The following is an 18,011-nucleotide window of genomic DNA, read 5'->3' as shown; positions in this document are numbered from 1 at the left end:
GACAACTAGAAGCATATTAAAAGTGCATTCTCACACCTCAAACCCAAAAGCACCTCAAATGTTACAGTAACATGCAGTGTAACATTGTTTCTTGTGTTTGTCATGTACTGTGTGAATTGGGTCATTATGCATTTATTGTACAAATGTCCTGAGAAAAATAAAGTCTACTCTATACCATAATATCTTAGATATGTTCATATTTATGTTGACTTGAAGGCCCCTCCCCCTTTCCTGGGGGGCAGGCAGCATGTTAGCCTTGATGGTTTATTTTTCGCCTATTAACACAGAGAATCTGGCCCAGCTAATGTGATGAGTGTGGCACTGAACCATGCCAACCGTGCCAACACTGGCTCCCCCACTGACCCAATATGTAGCAGCAATGCCCATCTCCCATCCTTGATTCTCCTCTAACCAACCCCAGAACCTGAGTCCTGCACCTGCCTATGCTTTGCTGGGCAGGCTGGCTGGGGTCCCCTACCATCCACCAACACATAGTCAAAGCCATCACTGGTCAAAACTGGACCCATTTAACAGAGGTAGGCAGAGAGGGCTGAGTGTGTGTGTGCTTGCTTGCTTCCTCGCTGAGAGAAGCACCTAAACACACAAACACTCCCCCTATGCCCTAGCGCCACTCAAGCTGTTCCACGAGCCCATCCAACACACAAGCAGATGGGCAGAGAGAGATGGGAGCGGAGCCTCGCTATAAATCACACTAACTAATGAGCGGCCAGGGATGGCTGAGTAGTCCGCGTCTAGGCTTCGCTTCAGACTCCAGCTAAATGCCACGCCAAGACGGCTCTTTGGAAGAACTACTGCTAAATGAAGTGAGAGCTAAACCCACTCACAGTTGGTGACTATTCTGTCATTTAGTTCTGTCCTGTGTCTTCAGTGTGTAATGTACTACCTTATCCTGTGCTAGACATCAGATGTGTGCATATGCGTGTATGTGTGTGTAAGTATGTATATGCATGTGTGCGAGTATGTCTGAGTGTGTAAGAGGTAAGGAAAAAGTATTGACTGCTCACCGGCGTTGGAGATGCGTCTCCCTCTCTCCCAGTCCATCTGCTCTCTGTCCAACTGCTGCGCCTCGTGAGTCTCTCGCTCCATCCTCTCCCTCTCCTGCTTCTCTCTTGCCATCAGCTCCCTCTCTCTCTCCGCCCTCTCTCTCTCCAACTGCTCTCTCTCCAACTGCTCTCTCTCCAACTGCTCTCTCTCCAACTGCTCTCTCTCTAACTGCTCTCTCTCCTGTTCCTGACGCTCACGCTCCAGCCGATCCCGTTCGGCGCGCTCCACATGCCCCCTCTCGGAGCGCTCCCGCTCCCTCTCGGCACGCTCCCGCTCTCGCTCCAGGCGCTCACGGTCTTGACGTTCCCGTTCGCGCTCCCTCTCCAGCATCTCACGCTCCAGCCGTTCCCTCTCCTGGCGCTCCCGCTCCAGCCGCTCGCGCTCCACCTCCTTCTGCCTCTGAAGCTCCTGCAGCTGCCTGCCATGGGGAGAGAGGAGAGAAGAGGTGAGGAGAGAAGAGACCAGAGCGGTGGAGAGAGAGATGAGAGAGGGGAAGAGAAAGGGGGTTAATGAGGAGAAGCGAGAGAGGCCTGCATATAGAGTAGGAAAGAGGGAGAGATGAGCAAAGGGAGAACTAAGAAAGGAGAGACCATAGGAGGAGACACCAGATGAGGAAAGCTAAGAAAAGAGAGACCATAGAGGAGGAGACACCAGATGAGGAGAGCTAAGAAAGGAGAGACCATAGAGGAGGAGACACCAGATGAGGAGAACTAAGAAAGGAGAGACCATAGAGGTGGAGACACCAGATGAGGAGAGCTAAGAAAGGAGAGACCATAGAGGTGGAGACACCAGATGAGAAGAACTAAGAAAGGAGAGACCATAGAGGAGGAGGCACCAGATGAGGAGAGCTAAGAAAGGAGAGACCATAGAGGTGGAGACACCAAATGAGGAGAACTAAGAAAGGAGAGACCATAGAGGAGGAGACACCAGATGAGGAGAGCTAAGAAAGGAGAGACCATAGAGGAGGAGACACCAGATGAGGAGAACTAAGAAAGGAGACCATAGAGGAGACACCAGATGAGGAGAGCTAAGAAAGGAGAGACCATAGAGGTAGAGACACCAGATGAGGAGAACTAAGAAAGGAGAGACCATAGAGGAGGAGACACCAGATGAGGAGAACTAAGAAAGGAGAGACCATAGAGGAGACACCAGATGAGAGCTAAGAAAGGAGAGACCAGAGGAGACACCAGATGAGGAGAGCTAAGAAAGGAGAGACCATAGAGGAGACACCAGATGAGGAGAGCTAAGAAAGGAGACCATAGAGGAGACACTAGATGAGGAGAGCTAAGAAAGGAGAGACCATAGAGGAGACACCAGATGAGGAGAGCTAAGAAAGGAGAGACCATAGAGGAGACACCAGATGAGGAGAGCTAAGAAAGGAGACCATAGAGGAGACACTAGATGAGGAGAGCTAAGAAAGGAGACCATAGAGGTGGAGACACCAGATGAGGAGAGCTAAGAAAGAAGAGACCATAGAGTCAAGAGAGGAAACCATAGAAGAAAAAAGAGAGACCATAGATGATAGTGGAGAAACCAGAGAGGAGAAAGAATAGAGGAGGGGAGAAGATGATGGGCAGTAGGTAGCCTAGCGGTTAAGGGCCAGGTAACTGAAAGGTCGCTGGTTCAAATCCCAGAGCCGACTAGGTGAAAAATCTGTTGATGTGCCTTTGAGCAAGGCACTTAACCCTAATCGCTCCGGTAAAATGTAAATGAAGACGAGGCCATAACCTCGTTTCACAAGCTGGCCTAATGCACCATGCAGACCCACAGGCAGTGCTGTCGCTTGGAAAAGGCCTTCTTGTTATCATTATATAAGCTTGTTGTCATTATGTAATTACTGTTCTGTGCAAGACAAACCGTTGCGTAACCACAGCTAGCTCTGCACATTTCTGTTGTTAAACACAACAATGTCTTCTTCTGGCTACAGCTTCCCATTCTGTAGTGATAAGGACAGAACCTGTATGTTATTCAGTTTCTACTGGTATTGACTGCATAACATTCACCAAGTACCTAAACGCATTCAATATCAGCTTGTTCATTCCAACTAGGTCTGCTGAGGTCGGATAGGAGCTTCCCAGTTTGGGAATGACTTATTTCTGCAGCTAGAAATCTCACCACCAGAGGGCAGCATGCTCTAATAAGAGGTTAGGCAGGATGGCTCCTGGGGTAGCCTGCTGTAGCTCACTGCGACTCTGGCTGGCTGGCTGGCTGCAGTAGTCTGGCTCCAAGCCGTTTCACAGACTCTTCTCTCTCCCCATCTCACTACCATGGAGGCTGTGACTGATGTACTTGCCCATTCTGTGGGGCTTCATCAGCCTCAACCAGGCCTGCTGTCAAACATTACCCAGACTGTCATAATGACACTGCAGAGCCCCTATCCATGACTGTCAGTTTGAGACATCTTGGATTGCGTCACATCAATTTGGACCAAATATGCCAGGCTGATACCCTTGAAGCCTTGACCAACTGTCAAGGGAGGAACTCCACTGGCATGACAAATTAATCTGCGGTGCTTTATTTGTATACGGACAAGCCGCAAGCCCCTTTCCCTCAGACACTCCTTCTCCCTCCTGTTCTTTATTCTTGCTGTAAACCAAACCCAGTTCTGGTTGAATCGTCAGCTCAACATCAGCCATCAGTTTCAAACACTATCTGGTGTCACACCTCCCCCTCGCTCCATCTGGTCAGGACCTACCTACACACACACACCTGTTCCTCAATGAAGATGTCACAGCCAGCCTCATCTCAATCTTCTCCACCCTCCCACACCTCCCTCTCCCTCCTCTCAGAATTAATTAAAGAGCAGGAGTGTTGTACTGCTCATTAGGGGCTGGGCCACTAGAGGGCTGGCGGCGGGGTATCCGGCTGGAAGGACCATTCCAAGGGGTTTCGCTATAGGATAATATCCCCTTATCTCCACGCTGATATAGTTACAGTAGAGAGAACACCCCGGGGGCAGTCTGCGAGGGGCGGGGGCAGTAGCTCCTCCATCGAGAGTATCGTCAAACTGTGACAGGAGTGCTGACAGTGCTGCACAAGCAGGAGCCTCTTTAAAACATCCCCACTAAAATGTATAATATTATCAGTATGCCAGAGGTTAAATTTAGGCGGGATTGTGTTGAGAGCAGCAGGAAGGGTTTATTATGCCCACCACTAGAAAGACAGACAGGGATAGAGAAGGTCAGTGGTGGATGATGCAATTGACGTGCAATGTCAATGACCCATCATATATGGGGAGTAGTTACACAGTACAAAACGGAGTGAAACTGTATACAGGATTGGGTAGTAACGAATTACATGTAACGGGGATGACGTAAACTAATCAGCCAGAATAATAAATAAAAAAATTATAATAATTGTGCTTGGTTCATAGAACCAGTAACCTCCGGTAGCCGTTAGATGTAATAAACAGCGGTTTCTGTTTTCTTCCTGCAAATGTGGCTCTACAAACTATTATGACCCGATCCCTGAAAGATAAGATTCCCTCTACAACGCCCACAATCATTATAACAGAGCGGACAAGACTAGGTGCTGACTGGGGAGAGAATAACATAAATCATGTTATATTCTACACAGAAGATCATACAAAATTATTGCCTGATGATCTTCTGAACTTCCCAATAGCTTTCTGATGCATTTCAGTCATTTTAAACCATACTTCCTTCAGCTTGAAATACTTTCAAAACTGTCATACTGATTTGTAATAGACTGTCATAGCCACAATAAAAAAAGTAAACGTTGGCCATTGATTACATAACATTTTTTACATGAAAAAAATTAATTGATATCAAAATGGGATCACGGGCCCAAAAAGTTTGGGAACCCTGCTCTATACGGAACAAGATATGCTTCACCAAAAAGGGAATATGTTTTACAACGTAGACCTTTGGTTAACTTTGGTATGGGTGACATCTTTTTTTTTTTTTACCTTTATTTAACCAGCTATGCCAGTTGAGAACAAGTTCTCATTCACAACTGCGACCTGGCCAAGATAAAGCAAAGCAATGCGATAAAAACAACAACACAGAGTTACATATGAGCACAGTGTGCGAATGTAGTACATTATGGAGGTAAGGCAATAAATAGGCCATTGTGCAAAATAGTTACAATTTCGTATTAACACTGGAATGATAGATGTGCAAAAGATGATGTGCAAATAGAGATAATGGGGTGCAAATTAGCAAAATAAATAACAATATGGGGATGAGGTAGTTGGGTGAGCTAATTTCAGAATGGCTGTGTACACGTGCAGTGATCGGTAAGCTGCTCTGACAACTGATGCTTAAAGTTAGTGAGGGAGATAAGTCTCCAGCTTCAGAGATTTTTGCAGTTCGTTCCAGTCATTGGCAGCAGAGAACTGGAAGGAATGGCGGCCAAAGGAGGTGTTGGCTTTGGGGATGACCAGTGAGATATACCTGCTGAAGCGTAGACTACGGGTGGGTGTTGCTATGGTGACCAGTGAGCTAAGATAAGGCGGGGATTTGCCTAGCAGTGATTTATAGATGACCTGGAGCCAGTGGGTTTGACGACGAATATGTAGTGAGGGCCAGCCAACAAGAACGTACAGGTCACAATGTTGAGTAGTATATGGGGCTTTGGTGACAAAACGGATTGCACTGTGATAGACTACATCCAATTTATAATATAATATAAATAATATAATATAAATAAATATAATATGCCATTTAGCAGACGCTTTTATCCAAAGCGACTTACAGTCATGCGTGCATACATTTTTGTGTATGGGTGGTCCCGGGGATCGAACCCACTACCTTGGCGTTACAAGCGCCGTGCTCTACCAGCTGAGCTACAGAGGACCAATTTGCTGAGTAGAGTGTTGGAGGCTATTTTGTAAATGACATCGCCGAAGTCAAGGATCGGTAGGATAGTCAGTTTTACGAGGGCATGTTTGGCAGCATGAGCGAAGGAGGCTTTGTTGCGAAATAGAAAGCCGATTCTAGATCTAACTTTTGATTGGAGATGCTTAATGCGAGTCTGGAAGGAGAGTTTACAGTCTAACCAGACACCTAGGTATTTGTAGTTGTCCACATACTCATGGGCATGGGCAAGTTGCAGCGGAGGGTGCAGAGCTGGTGGCCGGGGTAGTGGTAGCCAGGTGGAAAGCATGGCCAGCCATAGCAAAATGCTTGTTCAAATTCTCGATTATTATAGATGTATCGGTGGTGACAGTGTTTCCTAGCCTCAGTGCAGTGGGCAGTTGGGAGGAGGTGCTCTTATTCTCCATGAACTTTACAGTGTCCCAAAACTTTTTGGAGTTAGTGCTACAGGATGCACATTTCTGTTTGAAAAAGCTAGCTGACCTGACTTCCCTGAAAAGTTGCATATCGCGGAGGCTGTTCGATGCTAATGTAGTACGCTACAGGATGTTTTTGTGCTGGTCAAGGGCAGTCAAGTCTGAGGAGAACCATGGGCTATATCTGTTCTTAGTTCTGAATTTTTTGAATGGGGCATGCTTATTTAAGATGGACAGGAAAACACTTTTAAAGAACAACCAGGCATCCTCTACTGACGGAATGAGGTCAAAATCCATCTAGGATAGCCGGGCCAGGTCAATTAGAAAAGGCCTGCACACTAAAGTGTTTTAGGGAGCGTTTGACAGTGATGAGGGTTGGTCGTTTGACCGCGGACCCATTACAGACGCAGGCAATAAGGCAGTGATCGCTGAGATCCTGGTTGAAGACAGCAGAGGTGTATTTAGAGGGTAAATTTGTCAGGATGATATATATGAGGGTGCCCATGTTTACAGATTTAGGGTTGTACCTGGTAGGTTCGTTGATAATTTGTGTGAGATTGAGGGCATCTAGTTTAGATTGTAGGTTGGCCGGGGTGTTAAGCATATCCCAGTTTAGGTCACCAAGCAGTACGAACTGAGGATAGATGGGGGGCAATCAGTTCACATATGGTGTCCAGGGCACAGCTCGGGCTGAGGGGGGTCTGTAGCAAGCGGCAACATTGAGAGACTTATTTCTGGAAAGGTGGATCTCTAGAGTAGATTGCAACCCCACCCCCTTTGGCAGTTCTATCTAGACGGAAAATGTTGTAGTTGGGGCTGGAAATGTCTGAATTTTTGGTGACCTTCCTAAGCCAGGATTTAGACACTGCTAGAACATCAGGGTTGGCGGAGTGTGCTAATGCAGTGAATAACTCAAACTTAGGGAGGAGGCTTCTGATGTTAATGTGCAAGAAACCAAGGCTTTTACGATTACAGAAGTCAACAAATGATAACGCCTAGGGAGTAGGAGTTATACTGGGGCCTACAGGGCCTTGGTTAACCTCTACATCACCAGAGGAACAGAGGAGGAGTAGAATGAGGATACGGCTAAAGGCTTTAAGAACTGGTCTTCTAGTGTGTTGGGTACAGAGAATAAAAGGGGCATATTTCTGGGAGTTGTAGAATAGATTCAGGGCATTATGTACAGACAAGGATATGGAAGGATATGAGTACAGTGGAGGTAAACCTAAGCGTTGGGTAACAATGAAAGAGATAGCATCACTGGAGGCACCGATTGAGTCGGTCTCCGCGTGTATGGGGGGTGGGACAAAGGAGCTTTCTAAGGCAGGTTGAGCTGGACTGGGGGCTCTACAGTGAAATAGTACAATAAGAAATAACCGAAACAGCAATAAGCAAGGCATATTGACATGGGAGAGAGGCATAAAGCAATCAAAGTTTGGGCTGAGGCTAAACATAAACAGGATGCGGTACTGTATAAAGGAACAGTCCAGCAGGCATCAGCTGTATAGCTGAGTTATCATAAGGTCCAGTGAACAGCAATAGGAGAGTTCGGAGGTAGTTCGGGGCTGCTACAGCACTGGCGAGCAAGAAGCACGGCTTGCATGTGCTAGCGGGCTGGGGCTAGCAGATGGATCTTCGTGGTCGACGTCATAACGGGAAGCCTGTTGAAACCACATCAGACGATTTTGTCGGCAGACCAGTCGTGTTGGATCGGCGGGGCTCCGTGGCAACACTAGGAGGTCCCGTCCGGTTGACAGAGAGGTAGATAGCCGGGAGATGGGCCTGGCTCGAGGCTAGCTCAAGACTAACTGGTGCTTGCTAAGGGGCAATGGTAATTAGCCAACGACAACAGCCATTCGGTTGCCGCTAGCTAGTTGCGATGATCCGGCGCTAGGGTCCAGTGATTCCGGCAGAAAATCCGATATGCTCTGGGTCGATAGCACGCTGTGCAGACAGGCCGACAAATTGTCCAGGCTAGAGCTAGAGTTGGCTGGTGGGTAGTGCAGGCCACGGACAACAGTTTAGACCACTAACGGTGGCTAATAGCAAGTAGCTAGCTAGCTGGCTACCACAGCCATTCGGTTGCAGCTAGACCAGTTTCAGCTTAAGGTTCTTGATAAAAGTTATAAAGAACTAATAGAATCCTTTCCACGTTGGGTGAGGCGGGTTGCAGGAAAGTATATTTAGTTAAAGAATGAAAAGTACAATTGAGAAATATATACAAAATAGACAAAAAACTAAAAAAACTGGCTATTTACATGAGGACACGAAAGAAAACACGACAGCACTGCTCACTCACCTTGGACACGTTGTTTGCTTAGCTAGCATGACATTCCATACCTGTACACAGCAGTAGTTCAGACTATTTCCATCCAGTGTTTTTATTGTACATGTAATGCTATCTGACACATACTGCATTCCCTGGCATTCGCGATCATAACATTCCTACACAACACACACAGAGGAGAACAGTATGACAACTATAAAACTCTCATACAGTCTAACAATTCAATGTATCATCACTATTAGGGTGAACCAAGCTGGAGCATTAACAATACATATCTGCCTTGCTGAGAGAGGGGAAGGCAGCTCCCTGCAGGTCCTACTGAACAGAACAATGGGACCAGATTAGAAATGATCAAAGGATTCCTCAGCGCATGTCAACACACAAACACAGAATTGCCCTCACTTTCTCAGGAGCCCTTGTTGCACACCGAGCAGAGTGAAACAAGGTTGGATTCGTCTCCGACTTTGCCTCTCTTACATTTAAGGGAATGAAGGCTTCAAATATGTGAAAAACCTTGCTGATCCATTTACTGGCGTCTCAGTTCCTGACATGCGTTGCCTGGGGAACGGTTGCTAAGGGAGTGTAGGCAGCACACAGCCTGAATCCGAACTTCTTTCAACAACTTACTACTACAACTGACTGAAAAACACAAAAAAGCTTTGTCAGTATTTTACAAGAAAACGAGAATCGCTTGAATGTGCTGTGTTTGACAAATTAATTATTTAGACAGTAGGAAACCAGTCTGAACTATGCGAGGAAGGACGACATGACAGTATGAATGCGTCAGAACCAAGGCAGACTATTAATACAGACAAAATTAGAACCAAGGTTGGGGTAGGAGCTAGGGCTGTGTGATATGGCCAAAATATCATATCACAATATTCTTCTCATTTCCGACTGTATGACGGTATTTTATGTTTCTGAATAATAAAAGTTCTAAATATGTTTTATGAGTAGTGCATGACCCTTGAATGGCAACAAATGAATTTTGAGTGATTTTAATGGGCTTTCTCCATTCTGATGGTTTTATACTCAACCAAACTAGGACAAAACTGACGAAGTAGCACAATTTGTACAACTTTATTTCATTTAGCACTATCGTAATATCGTTTATAGACAGTATGGCAAAAATCCATACCGGTATGTGGATCCACACTGGTATACCGGTATTCACAATAGAATCGCCCAGCCCTAGCAGGAGCAGATGTTAGGCAACATGGTCTACATCCATACTGAAAATGCCCAAATACAATTCTGCACTGAAGAGTGAGTATCTTTGAAGTGGTCTTGAGAATGAATTGCACACAGTCCGAGCTTTTGGGTGTAGCAACAGTGTGATGCTTCTCAGCTGTCCATGATTCTGACAGCCAATGGAAGCAGAGCCGCACAATCACAAAGCCTGGCAAGCCCCCAGTCCAGTTGGTCAGAGAGACTTTCCTTATTGGCTCAGAGGCCTGGCCTGAACAGTTCTGTCTCAGTGGACTGAAGCCCAGTTAGTCCATATGGAGCTACTCTATAAATGACTCAATCCAACTCTACAGCTCACAGTCACTTCCAGGTGTCCCATAACCAAGCGCAGCAAATCGGATCAGGGGCCTCATTTATAACCATTGTGTAAATTTCACACTATATATCTGCGTGCGCCATTTCTGAAAAGACGACGTACAGTACCAGTCAAAAGTTTGGACACATCAAACCAAAGGAAATATTTCCACCGGTCTAATGTCCAATGCTCGTGTCCAAGCAAGTCTTCTTATTGGTGTCATTTAGCAATTCGACCATGAAGGCCTGATTCACACAGTCTCCTCTGAACAGTTGATGTTGAGAAATAACCTGGAATGAGTAGGTGTGTCCAAACTTTTGACTGGTACTGGTACTCTAAAAATATTGACCAGTCCTTAAACTGTGCGCGCATGAACTAGCATTATAACTCCGCCTGGAAAATGCCCTCCATTCACCTTTTATGGTGACATAATGCCCTTAATTTGCTGTATAATTTGGAACTTTTGGAATTAGGACATGGTAGTTTCTAATAGAAAGAGCAATGACAAATTTGATCAAATGTTTTGGCAGAATGTTATCTTTTGCAGTAACTTATGCTGTATTTGGCAAAGAGAAAACAATGGCAAATTGTTGTCGACCTGTCAGCTCTTCTCACTAATGGCAAATGGTTGCATCTTGTTATTATGTTTTCCAGTTTTTTTGTGTGGTTTTTTTATCATCATATTGTCCATTTGCACAAAATACTTAGTTGCCTGCTTGCAGTACAATACTTCAACCACTAAAAAATGTGTGTGCGCCTGGTCTAAAGTTGAGTTTTTATAAATACCAACCTTTGGGGGAAAACTGGCACAAGGATGTTCTGGGATATATTTTGTATTTCATCAAATGAGGCCCCAGAACACTAGTCAAAGCCAAGGAGGGGAATTAGTTTTGTCCAACAGCAGCCTTGTTTGTGTTGGACACTAACAGAACACAAGTTCTGTACATGTCGTCTGACACAGCTGCAGGTGCTTGATGCCATCCCTCAACCACTGTTATTGTGTGATCTCAACTACTGTTACCATGTGATCTCAACCACTTAGCGTGTGATCAATGTCAAGCAGCAGATAAATGCTCCTCATTAGCAGTTTGTCTCTCTAAATGATTCTGCCAATCGGGTACAGAGCACCACATTATCTCCAATCTCCCTGCATCAGTACGGAGAATATCGTCCTTTTGTCTCACCACCTGACAGATGCTAGAAGCAGGCACAGTGCTAAGGCCAACCTGCTATAGTCTCACACCAGCTACTTATACATCCCATTATTCCACCTCTTTTAATCTAATGGAAATCTTTGGGACGTTTAAAGAGGCATCTAACAACCTTTCCATGGCTGTTGTGTCTCATGTCTTCAGAAGGACTGGGATTTGGGATTGGAAGAGGGATTTTGGGGTAGGGAGGAAAACATCCAAATCAACATATTTTATCTATATAATCTTCTGGAAACCACGACCAGCGATATTCTGACTGAGGACAGTGATCTAAATATTTATTTATAGCGTGGTTCAAAGTATGCCATTGAGAAATAGAGTATAGTTATGCGTGACAAAGAACGGAATGTATTTAAGAGATGGATATATTAACAGCCAAGGCTCATTTCATGTGGTCATTCAAGAATTTGGTGTGTCATCGTTGGACTGGATTGCTGCAAGCCTTAAACAGGGTTTCCACATTATGTTTATAATTGGCTTGCTTTCCCTCCTCAAACACACACATATATAGGATTTGTGACACACACAGTCACACTGCTCTGAGGCCACTATAGCTGAGTAGTGAGAGCGTGGTTTGGCTGGGGCCGCGCCTCTAGTCTCTCCAGCTGGAGCTATGAATGCTGGATGCTGAAAACGTTTAGCTAGCTCGTCTGGGCATGTTGCTGTTAGCTAGCACACGGACAAGCAGTATTGAAGTAGCCAGACATGACACAAATTAACACCATAGCTAGATCCTTCATTCAGTTCTGCACTACACAAACTTTTATGAAAACAAATCAGCCCTCAAATGCTAGCTAGCTAACATGAGCTAGCAGGAATTTTGGCTGGCCAGGTCATATTGAAAGCTAGCTAGCTGCATCATATCAAACCGGTCTGGTTTGCTTGGTTAGCTAGCTAGCTAATAGCCAATGCCATGGCAAGCAAAGGTAGGAATTAAGCTAGCTAGCTAGCCTGTTATGCTAACAATGACTAACTGTTTAGCTAGCTAGCTAAAGCCAGTAAGCTAAATACATGGCTCTGAGTCTAGCTGGCACTGGCAGGAGTATGGGGTCACGTTAGTTACAGCATAGTGAGGGTGAATTAAATTCTTCAACATCTTGCTAGCTATCAACATTAGCGAAGCCAGCTGCAGTCACATATTGGCTACCTAGCAACATTACATCATTTCTAATTTCTGGAGGCAGTGGAAATGCAATTTGAACTAGCCTACCAAGGCCAGCCAAACCTGGGTTGATTTCAAATTGCCAATGGAAACGGGGCTAGAGTTAGCTGGGCCTCTCGCTTTCTCTTCCCATCCCTCTCCTTCATTTAATTTATCTTCTGCTCCCTTGATCGTTAGTATTTTATGAAGATATTCCAAGCAGAGAGGAAGCAGCACGGTCTCTCCCCTATCTGACCTAAATAATAATGTATATGGAAACTGATATGCATGTATGCAAGAATGACATTGATAGATGTTAATGGATATAGGCCTATAGTATAGGTATCTCTGTTTTCTCAGTGTTTTTTCAGTACGGGACCATAAATTCTTTATTTTAATTTTAAATTAATGTACTTCTGTCCTTGAGCTGTTCTTGTCCCTTACGAAAAAAGATTGCAGTCAGAGTGCAGTTTAACTGCAGTACATTGCAGTATACAGTACCAGTCAAAAGTTTGGACACACCTACTCATTCAAGGGTTTCTTTATTTTTACTATGTTCTACATTGTAGAATAATAGTGAAGACATCAAAACTATGAAATAATACAGCCCTCAAATGCTAATACATATGGAATCATGTAGTAACCAAACAAGTGTTAAACAAATGTCACGATCGTTGAGAGACGGGTCAGACCAAGGTGCAGCGTGGTATGCGTACATCTTTATTAAACTGGATAAACACTAGACAAAATAACAAAATCAACAAAACCGTGAAGTCCTATGGGCTATACACGAAACAAGCCAAACAGGAACACAAACAAGATCCCACAACCCAGGCAGGAAAACTGGCTGCCTAAGTATGATCCCCAATCAGAGACAACGAGCGACAGCTGCCTCTGATTGGGAACCACACCGGGCCAAACATAGAAATACAATACAGAGTTTCACACCCTAACCAAACTACCTAGAGAATAACAGTCTCTCCAGGTCAGGGCGTGACAACAAATAAAAATATATTTTATATTTTAGATTCTTCAAATAGCCACCCTTTGCCTTGATGACAGCTTTGCACTCTCTTGGCATTCTCTCAACCAACTTCATGAGGTAGTCACCTGGAATGCATTTCAATTAACAGGTGCTATAGCCCTTTTTGGTAAAATACCAAGTCCATATTATGGCAAGAACAGCTCAAATAATAAACGACAGTCCATTATTACTTTAAGACATGAAGGTCAGTCACTACGGAACATTAAGAACTTCAAATGCAGTCGCAAAATCCATCAAGCGCTATGACGAAACTGGCTCTCATAAGGACCGCCACAGGAATGGAAGACCCAGGGTTACCTCTGCTGCAGAGGATAAGTTCATTAGAGTTACCAGCCTCAGAAATGCTTCACAGAGTTCAAGTAACAGACATCTCAACATCAAACTTTCAGAGGGGACTGTGTGAATCAGGCCTTCATGGTTGAATTGCTGCTAAGAAACCACTACTAAAGGACACCAATAAGAAGAAGAGACCTGCTTGGGCCAAGAAACATGAGCAATGGACATTAGACTGGTGGAAATTTGTCCTTTGGTCTGGAGTCCAAATTTGAGATTTTTGGTTCCAACCGCCGTGTCTTTGTGAGACACGGTGTGGGTGAACGGATGATCTCCGCATGTGTATTTCCCACCGTAAAGCATGGAGGAGGGGTGTTATGCTGTGGGGGTGCTTTGCTGGTGACACTGTCTGTGATCTATTTAGAATTCAAGGCACACTTAAGCAGCATGGCTACCACAGCATTCTGCAGCGATACGCCATCCCATCTGGTTTGGGCTTAATGGGACTATCATTTGTTTTTCAACAGGACAATGACCCAACAGACCTCCAGGCTGTGTAAGGGCTATTTTACCAAGAAGGTGAGTGATGGAGTTCTGCATCAGATGACCTGGCCTCCACAATTCCCGACCTCAACCCAATTGAGATGGTTTGGGATGAGTCGGACGGCAGAGTGAAGGAAAAGCAGCCAACAAGTGCTCAGCACATGGGAACTCCTTCAAGACTGTTGGAAATGCATTCCAGGTGAAGCTGGTTGAGAGAAAGCCAAGAGTGTGCAAAGGGTGGCTATTTGAAGAATCTCAAATAAAAAATATATTTTGATTTGTTTAACACTTTTTTGTTTACTACATGATTCCATATGTGTTATTTCATAGTTTTGATGTCTTCACTATTATTCTACAATGTAAAAAATATAAAAAATAAAGAAGAGTAGGTGTCCAAACTTTTGACTGGTAGTGTAACTGCAGTTAAAGTGCAGTATGCTGTAAATACTGCTTCCAAAATAACTGTTTTTTTACTACAGTAATTTTGCAGTGTAACTGTAGCTACAGTGCAATTACTGTGTCCAAAATACCACAGTATTTCTTTTTGTACGAGGTTTATTATGTCATGTATTATCTCATGTTTCATGTTTTGTGTGGACCCCAGGAAGATTAGCTGCTGCATTTGCAACAGTTAATGGGGATCCTAATAAAATAACAAGTCGTGTTTTTTTGTTGTTTTTTTAACCTTTATTTAACTAGGCAAGTCAGTTAAGAACAAATTCTTATTTACAATGATGGCCTACATCGGCCAAACCCGGACGACGCTGGGCCAATTGTGCGCCGCCCTATGGGACTCCCAATCACGGCCGGTTGTGATACAGCCTGGAATCGAACCAGGGGGTCTGTAGTGACGCCTCAAGCACTGAGATGCAGTGCCTTAGACCACTGCGCCACTCGGACAGTACTAAGCTTAACTGTACTCTGCATCCATCACACAGTCTGTTTCTCTCACCTCCAACACAACACAGCATTGGGCAGAAAAGAGAGCAGAGACCAGCTCTGGAACACAGACACACTGGACCTCTGCATTACTGACGACAGAACAGTTCTTAACCGTGTCTGTGAAAATAGACTGAGCTCATGGTAAAGTATGCCTGACCTTCAGGCTAAATCTATGGCGGAATCATAGACCTCGAACAAAGTCGTTAGTAAAAATAAAACACTGTCAGGGTCGGACTGAAAGTACTAGGCTAGTAATAGTAAACAGTGTGTGCATGTTTGCGATTGCGTACGTGCATCCATGTGTGGCGGTGTTTCTGCACCTGTGTGTATTTTTTTGAGAGTGCAAGTGAGTGTGTGAGCCTGTGAGTGTGTAGCCTAAAATCCCATCCCCTCCACTCCATCTCTCCAGGGTGAGCCAGGCAGGATTGTAGTGAGTTTGCATCACAGGGAAGACACCAGGCATTAAGCACACAGCCAGTTCCATTGATTGCAACAGCCAAATACAGTGGGGGAAAAAAATATTTAGTCAGCCACCAATTGTGCAAGTTCTCCCACTTAAAAAGATGAGAGAGGCCTGTAATTTTCATCATAGGTACACGTCAACTATGACAGACAAAATGAGAAGAAAAAATCCAGAAAATCACATTGTAGGATTTTTTATGAATTTATTTGCAAATTATGGTGGAAAATAAGTATTTGGTCAATAACAAAAGTTTCTCAATACTTTGTTATATACCCTTTGTTGGCAATGACACAGGTCAAACGTTTTCTGTAAGTCTTCACAAGGTTTTCACACACTGTTGCTGGTATTTTGGCCCATTCCTCCATGCAGATCTCCTCTAGAGCAGTGATGTTTTGGGGCTGTCGCTGGGCAACACAGACTTTCAATTCCCTCCAAAGATTTTCTATAGGGTTGAGATCTGGAGACTGGCTAGGCCACTCCAGGACCTTGAAATGATTCTTACGAAGCCACTCCTTCGTTGCCCGGGCGGTGTGTTTGGGATCATTGTCATGCTGAAAGACCCAGCCACGTTTCATCTTCAATGCCTTGCTGATGGAAGGAGGTTTTCACTCAAAATCTCACGATACATGGCCCCATTCATTCTTTCCTTTACACGGATCAGTCATCCTGGTCCCTTTGCAGAAAAACAGCCCCAAAGCATGATGTTTCCACCCCCATGCTTCACAGTAGGTATGGTGTTCTTTGGATGCAACTCAGCATTCTTTGTCCTCCAAACACGACGAGTTGAGTTTTTACCAAAAAGTTATATTTTGGTTTCATCTGACCATATGACATTTTCCCAATCCTTTTCTGGATCATCCAAATGCACACTAGCAAACTTCAGACGGGCCTGGACATGTACTGGCTTAAGCAGGGGGACACGTCTGGCACTGCAGGATTTGAGTCCCTGGCGGCGTAGTGTGTTACTGATGGTAGGCTTTGTTACTTTGGTCCCAGCTCTCTGCAGGTCATTCACTAGGTCCCCCCGTGTGGTTCTGGGATTTTTGCTCACTGTTCTTGTGATTATTTTGACCCCACGGGGTGAGATCTTGCGTGGAGCCCCAGATCGAGGGAGATTATCAGTGGTCTTGTATGTCTTCCATTTCCTAATAATTGCTCCCACAGTTGATTTCTTCAAACCAAGCTGCTTACCTATTGCAGATTCAGTCTTCCCAGCCTGGTGCAGGTCTACAATTTTGTTTCTGGTGTCCTTTGACAGCTCTTTGGTCTTGGCCATAGTGGAGTTTGGAGTGTGACTGTTTGAGGTTGTGGACAGGTGTCTTTTATACTGATAACAAGTTCAAACAGGTGCCATTAATACAGGTAACGAGTGGAAGACAGAGGAGCCTCTTAAAGAAGAAGTTACAGGTGTGTGAGAGCCAGAAATCTTGCTTGTTTGTAGGTGACCAAATACTTATTTTCCACCATAATTTGCAAATAAATTCATAAAAAATCCTACAATGTGATTTTCTGGATTTCTTTCTCTCAATTTGTCTGTCATAGTTGACGTGTACCTATGATGAAATTTACAGGCCTCTCTCATCTTTTTAAGTGGGAGAACTTGCACAATTGGTGGCTGACTAAATACTTTTTTTCCCCACTGTATGGACGAGGGCCGGAAGAGAACAGAAGAGCCAGAGTGAGGGGGAGGCTCAGGGCCAGATCCATTACACACACTAAAATAAGTCCTTTGAACACATCCAGGCCTTTTTTGTTTATGACAGAGCGACACAGATTGGGTCAGATATCCTTAAAAGGAGCACTCCTACTACTCACAGTAAAGCAGTAAAGGAATGCTTACTCTACTAACACAGTACAGAGCTTTGTGGGACAGACAGACTGCTATGTCAGGTATGTCTTTGTATGAGGTGGTGCACCAGCCAAGGAACATTTGGAACATTCAGAACATTTGGAACGGTCCAGAGACATTCTGTACAGGGAGGCCTATGTCTGAATGTATACTGAAAGTGTTTTAGACTAGGCAATCACTCAACAAGCTTATCAGGCCAGGCCACCCACCTCTCAAACCACCCTCCCTGTGTGTGCCCCATGTTAGCGTGGAGCAATAAACCAATTTCTTAATGATGGGGTTAATATCAAATCCGTGTCAGGAACCAATTTTATGACTTTCAGATGGGAGAGAGTGGGTCGACTTTACAAGGCACCAACATAAACAAGTCACGTAATGCATTTGATCTCCAGTAC

The 18,011-nt window shown here is 44.7% G+C and overlaps 1 protein-coding gene across 2 annotated transcripts in view; it reads right to left on the bottom strand.

The window, feature by feature from the left end:
* Positions 1-18,011, bottom strand: part of LOC311108753 (protein enabled homolog) — a gene marked incomplete at its 5' end in the record, with an annotated part of 147,876 nt that overhangs the window by 14,078 nt on the left and 115,787 nt on the right. For both annotated transcript variants that reach the window (XM_084151491.1, XM_084151490.1), the window contains one exon: positions 1,026-1,483. In XM_084151491.1, coding sequence (XP_084007617.1) covers positions 1,026-1,483 — 458 coding nt within the window. The remainder of the gene's footprint in view (positions 1-1,025; positions 1,484-18,011) is intronic.

The sequence above is a fragment of the Coregonus lavaretus genome (genome assembly GCF_964263955.1).
Source record: "Coregonus lavaretus genome assembly, chromosome: 33".
In the NCBI taxonomy this organism is placed as follows: Eukaryota; Metazoa; Chordata; class Actinopteri; order Salmoniformes; family Salmonidae; genus Coregonus; species Coregonus lavaretus.
The sequence above is the reverse complement of the archived record's forward strand: the minus strand, read 5'-3'. Positions and strand labels throughout refer to the sequence as shown.